This window comes from Perca flavescens, chromosome 16, assembly GCF_004354835.1.
Source record: "Perca flavescens isolate YP-PL-M2 chromosome 16, PFLA_1.0, whole genome shotgun sequence".
In the NCBI taxonomy this organism is placed as follows: domain Eukaryota; kingdom Metazoa; phylum Chordata; class Actinopteri; order Perciformes; family Percidae; genus Perca; species Perca flavescens.
In genome coordinates, this window is record NC_041346.1 from 11,575,023 (window position 1) to 11,586,681 (window position 11,659).

At 44.9% G+C, this 11,659-nt stretch overlaps 1 protein-coding gene across 2 annotated transcripts in view; it reads left to right on the top strand.

The window, feature by feature from the left end:
* Window positions 1-10,361, top strand: part of lpar1 (lysophosphatidic acid receptor 1) — a 104,393-nt gene extending 94,032 nt beyond the window's left edge. For both annotated transcript variants that reach the window (XM_028600838.1, XM_028600837.1), the window contains exon 3: window positions 8,941-10,361. In XM_028600838.1, the coding sequence (XP_028456639.1) occupies window positions 8,941-9,296 (356 nt within the window). In that variant the 3' untranslated portion in view covers window positions 9,297-10,361. The remainder of the gene's footprint in view (window positions 1-8,940) is intronic.
* Window positions 10,362-11,659: the final 1,298 nt, after the last annotated feature.

Here is an 11,659-nt window from a genome sequence, read left to right on the forward strand (position 1 = left end):
GGGCTCCAGTGGGGGACTCCATTGTTCTGCTGGGGACTTCAACGCACGTGGGCAATGATGGAGACACCTGGAGGCGTGATTGGGAGGAACGGCCTCCCTGATCTAAACCAGAGTGGTTGTTTGTTGTTGGACTTCTGTGCTAGTCATGGATTGTCTATAACGAACACCATGTTCGAACATAGGGATGCTCATAAGTGTACCTGGTACCAGAGCACCCTAGGCCGAAGGTCAATGATCGATTTCATAATCGTTTCATCTGATCTGAGGCCGTATGTTTTGGACACTCGGGTGAAGAGAGGGGCAGAGCTGTCAACCGATCACCATCTGGTGGTGAGTTGGGTCAGGGGTGGGGGAAGACTCTGGACAGACCTGGTAAGCCCAAACGTGTAGTGCGGGTAAATTGGGAACGTCTGGAGGAGGCCCCTGTCCGACAGACTTTCAACTCACACCTCCGGCGGAGCTTTTCGTGCATCCCTGTGGAGGCGGGGGCATTGAACCCGAGTGGACAATGTTCAAAGTTTCCATTGCTGAAGCTGCGGCGAGGAGCTGTGGTCTTAGGATCTTAGGTGCCTCAGGGGCGGTAACCCACGAACACCGTGGTGGACACCAGTGGTCAGGGAAGCCGTCCGACTGAAGAAGGAGTCCTTCCGGGATATGTTATCTCGGAGGACTCCGGAGGCAGTTGCAGGGTACCGAAGGGCCCGAAGGGCTGCAGCCTCTGCCGTGAAAGAGGCAAAGCAGCGGGTGTGGGAGAAGTTTGGAGAAGACATGGAGAAGGACTTTCGGTCGGCACCAAAGTGTTTCTGGAAAACTGTTCGCCACCTCAGGGGGGGGAAGCGGGGAACCATCCAAGCTGTGTACAGTAAGGATGGGACACTGTTGACCTCCACTGAGGAGGTAATAGGGCGGTGGAGGGAGCACTTTGAGGAACTCCTGAATCCGACTAATACGCCCTCTATGTTAGAGGCAGAGCTGGAGGATAACGGGGGATTGTCGTCGATTTCCCAGGCGGAAGTCACTGATGTAGTCAAACAACTACACAGTGGCAAAGCCCCGGGGATTGATGAGATCCGTCCAGAAATGCTCAAGGCTCTGGGTGTGGAGGGGTTGTCCTGGTTGACACGCCTCTTCAACATTGCGTGGAAGTCTGGGGACGGTGCCAAAGGAGTGGCAGACTGGGGTGGTGGTTCCTCTTTAAAAAGGGGGACCAGAGGGTGTGTGCCAATTATAGGGGTATCACACTTCTCAGCCTCCCTGGTAAAGTCTACTCCAAGGTGCTGGAAAGGAGGGTTCGGCCGATAGTCGAACCTCGGGTTGAGGAGGAACAATGCGGATTCCGTCCTGGTCGTGGAACAACGGACCAGCTCTTCTCTCGCAAGGATCCTGGAGGGAGCCTGGGAGTATGCCCAACCGGTCTACATGTGTTTTGTGGATTTGGAGAAGGCGTATGACCGGGTCCCCCGGGAGATACTGTGGGAGGTGCTGCGGGAGTATGGGGTGAGGGGGTCTCTACTCAGGGCCATCCAATCTCTGTATGACCAAAGTGAGAGCTGTGTCCGGGTTCTCGGTAGTAAGTCGGACTCGTTTCAGGTGAGGGTTGGCCTCCGCCAGGGCTGCGCTTTGTCACCAATCCTGTTTGTAATATTTATGGACAGGATATCGAGGCGTAGTCGGGGTGGGGAGGGGTTGCAGTTTGGTGGGCTGGGGATCTCATCGCTGCTCTTTGCAGATGATGTGGTCCTGATGGCATCATCGGCCTGCGACCTTCAGCACTCACTGGATCGGTTCGCAACCGAGTGTGAAGCGGTTGGGATGAGGATCAGCACCTCTAAATCGGAGGCCATGGTTCTCAGCAGGAAACCGATGGAATGCCTTCTCCAGGTAGGGAATGAGTCCTTACCCCAAGTGAAGGAGTTCAAGTACCTTGGGGTTTTGTTCGCGAGTGAGGGGACAATGGAGCGGGAGATTGGTCGGAGAATCGGCGCAGCGGGTGCGGTATTGCATTCAATCTATCGCACCGCCAGACGAAAAAGAGAGCTGAGCCAGAAGGCAAAGCTCTCGATCTACCGGTCAGTTTTCGTTCCTACCCTCACCTATGGTCATGAAGGCTGGGTCATGACCGAAAGAACGAGATCCAGGGTACAAGCGGCGAAATGGGTTTCCTCAGGAGGGTGGCTGGCGTCTCCCTTAGAGATAGGGTGAGAAGCTCAGTCATCCGTGAGGAGCTCGGAGAGAGCCGCTGCTCCTTTTGCGTCGAAGGAGCCAGTTGAGGTGGTTCGGGCATCTGGTAAGGATGCCCCTGGGCGCCTCCCTGGGGGAGGTGTTCCAGGCACGTCCAGCTGGGAGGAGGCCTCGGGGAAGACCCAGGACTAGGTGGAGGGATTATATCTCCAACCTGGCCTGGGAACGCCTCGGGATCCCCCAGTCGGAGCTGGTTAATGTTGCTCGGGAAAGGGAAGTTTGGGGTCCCCTGCTGGAGCTGCTCCCCCCGCGACCCGACACCGGATAAGCGGACGAAGATGGATGGATGGATGGATGGATAAAGTCGATTTTTGAAGCGGCTGCCATTTTGAAAAGCTTGTAAAATTGCCACAAAAGTCACATTGTCTTTGGACTTAGGCAAAATAAAACGGCCTAAGTCACACTCTTGACATAGGCCATTAGACTAAAGTTGTAGATTCACATGACCTGTTCAACTGAAGATGTAGGCAATTTTACCAGAGGTGGCCAGCACCATGAGGAGATGATTTAGTCAAGAAAATCTATCATTTTTGTCAAAAAAATGACTTCGGGCATTATTTTAGGAAGGTGATGTTTCTCAGGCCTCACTCTCAAATATCAGAAGCCAGAACATCTTTTAAATCACCCCAAAAAATCATCTTCAAGCAAGTGTATTGCCACTTGACGAATCCAAACTGGAAGACATAATGTTCATTACCGCTCTTGGTTCAAATCTCTGCAAGTTGTTTTGCAAAGCATACCCAAACGAATGGAAATGTGAAACTGATGGCGGCAATAAAAAGCACATGTCTTTTCTAGTTAAAGGACTAAACATGCAAAACCGGCATCACAATCATTTAAGCCATTTGACCTCATATTCACGTAATTCTGTAGCACGTGACTGCGAGCAGACAATGTGTCAGTTGAACGCTGACGAACGACGTCATGAACGTCTTAATTGACTCATTTCTGCCAAGAAGTAACCTGACACGTCAGCCATTAGAGCAAAGCCTCTCCTAACAAAGAAAGATTAGGAAAAGAGATCCACATTTCCTAAACTGAAAGCGAGGAGGTGGTGTGCAGAGACCGAAAAATACCTCAAAATCATTACTCACCATAATCCCCTAACGATGATGTGCGAACCAAAGAGCGTTAATGCTGAAAGGGAAACACTCTGTTTCTGGTTAATAATGATTGTAAGGCTAAGCATGCTGGGATGGACAGTTTGACTGAGTGCTTTCTCAACGCCGTCCAAATGTTTTCACATCATGTTTGAGTGCTCCTCCATCTGTCTTTGTGCCATGTGTAATTATGTAAGTGAGTGTTTGCGTGCGTTTGTGTCTGCACATGTGAGTGTTTACCCGTGTCTACCCCTCGGTTTTGCGCGTGCGCGTGCATGCACGTGCGTGCGCGCGCGTGTGTGTGTGTCTAGTGGAGTTCATTGCCATAGTCTGGTCTCCATTATTTCCTTATTTTTTGTTCCCAAAGCCCTCTGTTCTCTCTCTCTCTCACTCTCTCTCTCTCTCTCTCTCTCTCTCTCTCACTCACTCACTCACTCACTCACTCACTCTCTCTCTCTCTCTCTCTCTCTCTCTCTCTCTCTCTCTCTCTCTCTCTTATGGAAGCCCATTTCCGCCAGGAAAGAAAAAAAAAGAATGACAGATAGGGATGATATTGCAAAAAAAACCAATATTCATGGTAAGCCAAAAAAATGAGATACTTAATCAAGGTTTTGACTGTCTTAGTCAAAATTAGGAGATACAAAGCAACATGGCTTTCAACAAGGTCAATTCCCTGTGCAGCTGAAGAGGTTCCTTCAGCTGTCCCAATGTGTCACAAGGACACTGTTGCTATGCTAACAGCCCATACATGTCTCCCCTAGTAATCCCAAACTCTATCAAGACCTGGAAAGTGCCAAAGTAGTTTTCCTTAAAATTACAGATTTTTCCAGGCCTGCATCGGAGCCGTGTTTTATTTACTTTCCTCCACCGACTTTCCATCTCTCCAGAATCCCCCCCCCTCCTCCATGTGGCATTTTCAAGAAGTGACAAAGGCAAAAGGATTCACTTTGGCCAATAATATCTATTTGTTTCATGCGTAAAAAACAAAAACTCAGCTTTAACTTCTGTGGCAGTAACGCTGCCCTATGTGGCCAAGGAAAATCCCATTGTTTTGGGCAAAGGAGTGTGGGAAGTTTGAGATGAAGGGTGTAACACAAGCAACCATATACTACCCCTGGCTTGAGAGAGGAAATGAAAGAATCCAGGGGTGAAAGCTCTCCGGTCACAGCTTCACACAAAGACTGCTTTCTTCTCCATTCTGAGGAAAGTGAGATAGTGTAGCTAAAGGCAGTAAACACGGTCACACAATACAATCATAATGTCGGTGGGAAGTACCGTATATTTCTCGTCTTTTTTTTTTTTTATGTTTCATAGCTGTTGCTTTTCTTGTCCAGTTCAGAGTAATGTTTCCCTAGCTCAGATAGTTTCTCTGCTGGGCTGCAAACCGTTTGAGAAATGTATCTAAACTCTGGAGAGTCTGCCTGCATAGCTGGGGAGTGAGGTCAAGCCTTTTCGCTGCAGCGTCCGCCTGCAAGACACTGACAGATAACAGGCCTGCCTGTCGATATTGCCCCCCCCGCCCCCCACTGTCTGTCTCTGCTTGCCCAATTTCTCATCAAGACTTTTTGTTTTACTGTCTCAAGAGTGTAATGTCCTACAGCTGTCTTATAGTTGTGACAAATAGCATCTGTTGACTGGATTCACAATACTTGAACTCGACATTCAGGAGTAATGGGTCAGTGACCCCCCCCCCCTCGACACTTCCTCGAGTCAGAGAAATGATGATGCATTGTACTCACTCAACATGAGGGTTGAAGGTTGTAAATGTGGTGATGGGACGCTGGAGATCTGGCTGTAAAAGTGAAGGAAAGGTCAGCCGTTTAAGATTCTGTAGATGTGTTCACGTTAAGGGAGGGATGATGGAGAATGTTGATTTAGATTTCCTGAGGAATCATGAATCCCATCCCATCTTTTTTTATTTTTTACTATGAACATGAGGTTTTAGCTGCCTAACTTTGAACATAATGTGGCATTCTTTTGAATGACAGTGTTGGAGAGCTATGCCAAATGATGTTTGAGGCACCAGATCAGAAAATGCTAATATGGTTTGTTTTGGATGCCATTGACAAACATTTCATCACGTTTGGGGGACTCGTTGTATTTCCTCGAAAAGCCAACCCAATTTATTAATTCTATCACATTGGGGCTTTCATGTTTTTTATTTAATTTTGGCCTTTTTCTTGGTCATCTCGGTTTAAGGAGCCCTAAAAGTGACAATTATCAATAAAATCTCAACACTGATAATATTAGATTCAACTTAATTCTTGTTGTGCTGTGTACAAGTACAAAGACAACCATTGCATCCAACCAGAAGTGCAAAAAGAACAGAAAAGTGCAATGTGATATTCAAGTATAGACAGGTGGTGCATAGGCAGGACAAGAAATATATTGCAGTGTTATAAGAGCAGAATGAATATGGCTATGTAATATGAATGGTTTATGAACAGCATGTACTGATATGTGCAATGTAGTAGCAGTGACATTATAATAGTAGTAAGAATAATATAGATATATGCAGGGTATTAGCAGAATATATAATAAAAAAACATAATAAATATGTACGTATTGTTTGGTAGTAGCGTACTATATTGTGATATATCTCTTTAGTCAAAAGTGCAATAGCATTTTTCAAATGCAGACCAAATAATTGAATCTGTTTATGAAAAATAATGACATTGTTTTCTATTCTTCTATTCTATTCTATGACTGTGTCTCAAACCGCACACTTCCATCAGTGCACTGCTAATGTGCACTTACCACTTACTGCCGTAGTTCCCACTTTCGATGTTGTCCCAAACGGAACACTTATGTTAAAACACTTACCGGAAATGACGAGCGGTTGGCTCAGCACCGCCGCCTCTGAAAATCTGACGAAAATCTATTAAACTGACCTCTGTTGATCTGAAATGAAGACAGATTCAGCATGGCCTATTTCTTGCTTAAAATTTTTCAGAAACACATTTCGGTTAACTATTTTCGTAAAATCGGGTTCTGAACAAGCCGCCATTATGCTCCTATGCTATCATGCTATTATGTTGTGAAATCCGGGAGAAGTTAGACCCGTGTGACGCGTTCGTCCAATCAGCTGCCGGTCGACGTCCCTGGTCCCTCCCCTTTCCGCTTCGAAGTCAAGATGGCGCCCGTTTAGTGCGCGTAGTGTCCATCGTTCCACACTGAACTTTTTGACCGTTTTTAGGGGGTCATCTGGGTACTTTCAGTGGGGGTACACTATATACTTAAAACTAAGTGTTTGAAGTGTGAAAGTAGGCGGTTTGAGACACAGCCTATTTGTTTCTCTGTCCTTGGTGCTAGCATGTTAAATCTATCTTTTCGTAGTTTTTCGAGCGTACGGTCCACGAGAACAGGCTAACCTACGACACATTTCCCACTTCCCCCCATTATTACATTTCACTGGAATTTTACCCCATACGATTTCATGTGACAAATACCCTTGATTGATTGAAACAAAAGTACTTTGTCCTCAAAAAGGGTTGATAAAAAAGTTTTAGATGTGGTTATAGAGTGAAATGGGTGTATTTGTTCTGTATACACATGGTGTGGTTATTAAGTGATGGTGATGTGGTTGTAGAGTAATTTTTCTTTGTTTCAAGTCAGACCAGAATGGCTTCATCTGCAATATACGGCATATGTTACATCATCCTCTCTGATCAGTGGTTGTTTTGTAAGACAAACTTTTTTTTGGGGGGATGGGGTGCGGGCTTTTTTGGCCTTTATTGGAATGGACAGCTGGAATACAGGAAAGTGGGAGAGAGAGGGGGATGACCATAAATATAGAACAAGATGGTTATGAACTATATTGTTTTATATCTGTGGGGATGATGTGCCATAAATGGAACCGAACCCGGGCTACTGTGATAAGGACTGAGCCTTAGTACATGGGACGCATGCTCAACCAGGTGAGCTACTAGGGTGCCCCCAGGGTCAAAATCTTAGTTTCTGCTTCTTTACTTTTGTTGTGGTTTAGAAGAGGAAGAGGAAAGACAGGGAGATATATGCCTGATTCAAACCCTGGATGACACATTAATATATGAATCACTGGAGGTGGCAGGATGCCTCCCATGTGCAACATAACGAGGTATAAATCTATGTAACCTGTAAGCGGACACTAAAAAGACATGCCATTTGGATCAAGTCATCAGTCCTCAAGTTTAAGTCCCAGTGAATCATTGTTTCTCAAGTGTGAGTCAGTCTGAGACCAAAGCAAGTCCTCAGTGTTTATATGTATGATTTACATGTAGTCATTAAGAGTCATTAACATTTAAACTCAAATCCAAGAAGTCTGGGACTTAGTACTGCAATGCCCAAACCCTGAAAATACATTATACACAAAACACATACTGATATGGTGAAATACAGTGCTGTATGTTAACTTGGTCAAATTCAAGAAAGTCAGGCTAACATCACATTTGTGTGGTCTTAAGTGTACATTCCGCCCAAGTCATCTGGCTCATTAAAAGGTAGAGGATTTACAATATGTAAGAACATGAGCCCGACTCATTAGTAACCGTGACTAATGCGCAAAGCCAAGCCAAAAAAACTCACAAAGGCCAAAAACTGGGTTTGTGTTACTTTCATTTATCTGCCTCCTAAAGTCTCAAGATGTACAGATGTATTACACAATTTCCTTTTCAAGATGAAGAATTTATGATGGATTATACACATGTAGGTCCAAGAAAAATCCAATGACAAAAAGCATTTTTAGAAGAATTCTGAGATAATCAGTAAAATCTGTCTTGGTGTAACTGAAAAAAATAAAATGTATTCCTTAATCGTCACATACACACAGTACAATTCTATTTCTGCATTTAACCCATACTAAGTATTGGGAGCAGTGGACAGCTATACATACAGCGTCCGGGGAGCAACTAGGGGTTCAGTGTCTTGCTCAGGGACACTTTGACATGTGGCCGGACGACCTGGGAGTGAACCGCCAAGCTTGTGGTTGTGAGGCAACAATTTAACCTCCGGGCCACAAGAAACTACAGGGCCCAGAACAGCCTTATTTCTAGTAAATGGTAGTGAACAATGATAAAGTGCAACAACATTTACTCAAATTTTTCTCCAGTCAAATCATGTCACTAACTTCTATGAGGATGAAGGATCAAGAACTAGAATGTGACAACACATTCTCACTCTCATTTTGCAGCGGCACCGTGGCGCTGCCCGAGACGATTGTGATTGGTTTCAATGAAATGCCGATAAACAAGAGCACGTTTTTCTCCCATCCTGGATTGCTGTGTGGACAAGCCAGACCCTCCTCTGCAGCGCTGTGGAGGAAGGTCTGGCAATGCGAGACTCGTCGGTATCACGCAAAGGGGCTGCTGACCACGCTGCCGTATTTGACGAGTTGGGAGTGAGAAGGGGTTGAATGTGAATAGTTTATCGTTTAGTGAACTCTTTACATTACAGCCTCGTCTCCCATTTAGAGACGGACACCACAAAACGATGTTACTTTACCTATTTAGGAAACAAAGCATTCTATATAGCTGTCTTTTTTTTTAATTCCTGTATAGTTTTTTTTTTTATTGCCTTAGCACCAATTTCAATATTTTGTCCATCTGCTATGTGTCTCCTCAAGGTGCGTTCATCGTCTGCTGGACCCCCGGCCTGGTCATCCTCCTCCTCGACGTCTTCTGCGCCAACTGCAACGTCCTCACCTACGAAAAGTTCTTCCTGCTTCTCGCCGAGTTCAACTCGGCCATGAACCCCATCATCTACTCCTACCGCGACAAGGAGATGAGCGCCACCTTCAGGCAGATCCTGTGCTGTCAGCGGCAGGAGAACGTCAACGGAACAGTGGCGGAGGGATCTGACAGGTCGGCGTCGTCCATCAACCACACGGTGCTTAGCGGCGGTACACAACAACAACACCACCACCACCAGCACCACCACCACCACCACCCCCACCACAACAACGAACACTCAGTGGTATAAAAAAAAAAAAAAAAAGAGGGCTGGGGATTGCGGCCATTAATTCAACTGCTTGGTGGGGTTGGTCTGTTTTGGAAGATACTGACTGAAAGGAGGTAATTGGCAGCAAGGAAAAGGTCGAGAGGGACCGCGAACACGACACGACCTAAAGACAGAAACGTAAGAAATTGAAGAATGAAGATTAGGTAGACAGAGTAGAGCTCCGTGAGAACAGGATGTGACTATGAAGAAAGACAAAAAGACTTTTATCTCCGTGTGGAGGAAGAACAGGGGGGAGAGGTGGAGTCTGATGTTCAAGGACTCTGATAGGTTGTTAGTATTTTTGTTTAGTTGTTGATTATGTTCTATTTGTTTGAAATGTTTTATGGAGAACGCTGATATGAACTATTTAAAAGTAATCTGTGAAATGAAGGTAATGCCAGTAGTCTTCTCTAACTTTGTAACCTGTAGTCGTGGGTTTCAGACTTTCCCCCCCCTCAATCCCCATTCTTAAGAAAGGTCGCATAACATCACACGCACCCGTCACATACAGACAGCGTGAGTTTCCTTCACATCCATTTGAGGACGCATTTTGGGCGCACATTTAGAACACTATTCTTTCTTTCTCCTTGTTTGGGAGGGAAGCCTTCAAATCTGGGGAAATTATGTGTTATAACACATGCAGATTTATGCTCATATGTGTAACTAAATGTTAATAGAAGTTATCTCCAGCAGCTTTAACTTTAAAATGAGCTCGTGGTGACTTGAGGCTGATTTTCTTGATAGTATTTTTTCCAGGGTTTTATCTTTTTTTAAATATAGACATCAAATTGAAACTTTTATGGGACATGCTGCTGATGCTTATATAATAAACAAATATACTGTATATATACATACTGACATGTTTGACATGTTTAGCGACTTACCAAAAAATGCTGTTGTACCCATTATGGATTGTTTAAGTAACCACAGCCACTATTCATTACCGCAGCAGATCCATCATTCATCTTTTAAAGTGACCTTACAAGCTTAAGACTCGTTATTCTGTTGATGTTCTACTCCAGTTGCAGTATCTTCCTTCCATCCAACGTAAATACACAAAGGGTCCAGGATCTGTTGTTTATTCCCGCTAAGGAATTAGAGACAAGTTGTTCTAGGGATCTTACCAAAAAGAGGAGGAGGATGTTTGCGGTTTTAGAACAGGCTCTGTGCCACAGTGTTATATGGAGACAAGGTGAAGGTCATTTCTGGTGAGCGTTAACAGACTTCAGGTCATGAGATGAAATGTGCTGAGCTTTCTGCCTCTCATGGTTTTATCAAGTGTCTCTGTGTCCATGAGGCCGACTGAGGAAAAGGGGTTAGGGGTAAGTGAATGTGGAACTTATAATCAGTGTTAAATTGCTCTCATTGTAAGAGGTGACAAGATAGGCCATTCTGTCTTCATAGCACATGAAGATAAAATAGATGTTAATGAACGCTTGCCTAAATTTGTAGTTTACAAATGCAATTTTGCCAGCAGTAACAGTTTTGACTGCAAACACTGACCTGCAAATGTCATAGTATTCCATTTTAAGAGCCCCTTTCATGTTTTGGGGGATTTTTCCCATCTTTAAGTGTGTTTTATAGTTTTTTGTGTATGTGATAGATGTATAAAGTACAACAACAAAAAATCACTCAAAATGGAGCTTCACAGACTTTTTCTCAACTGCCTGAAACACCTCACCCACATTCCTGTTTAAAATTCTTCAATTAGTGATTGCAAAAATCACTGATTGCGAAGGTCAGCCCAGTTTTTCACATGTGCTGCCCATAGGTGCTGCCTGAGCAACCACAGCCCACCCAGGGGTGCACAATGGATTGTTTGAATTTGGTTGACCAATCACAACAGAGTGGGCCAGCTGACCTGGCTTTTCAGAAAGGCTGGCCAAGAAGTCCGACATAGGGCCCTATTTTAACGATCTAAGCGCGTGGCGTGAAGCGCGTGGCGCAGGTGCGTTTAGGGTGTGTCCAAATCCATTTTTGCTGTTTTGACGGTGGAAAAAAGGGTCCGTGCGCTGGGAGCATGGTTCAAAAGGGTTGTACTTAGTGTCTTCATTAATTCATAGGTGTTTTTGGTCGGAACACGCAATAAACCAATCCGTGTCATCTCTGATTCCCTTTAAAAGCGCATTTGTCAATTGGCGCATTGCTATTATGTTGGCGGATTTGAACAGTAATATTTTCATTTGTAATCTTTTGCATGTTTGTGTGCTGCTGCGCGTCCCTGTGTGTGTAACAAGCATAGTGTGCGCGTGCTGTGCACAAGCCTAGATGCATTTTACTAATACGCTGTTAAAATCAAAATGAAATGCTGCGCTATTGACTTTAGACCAGGTTTTTGTTTGTCA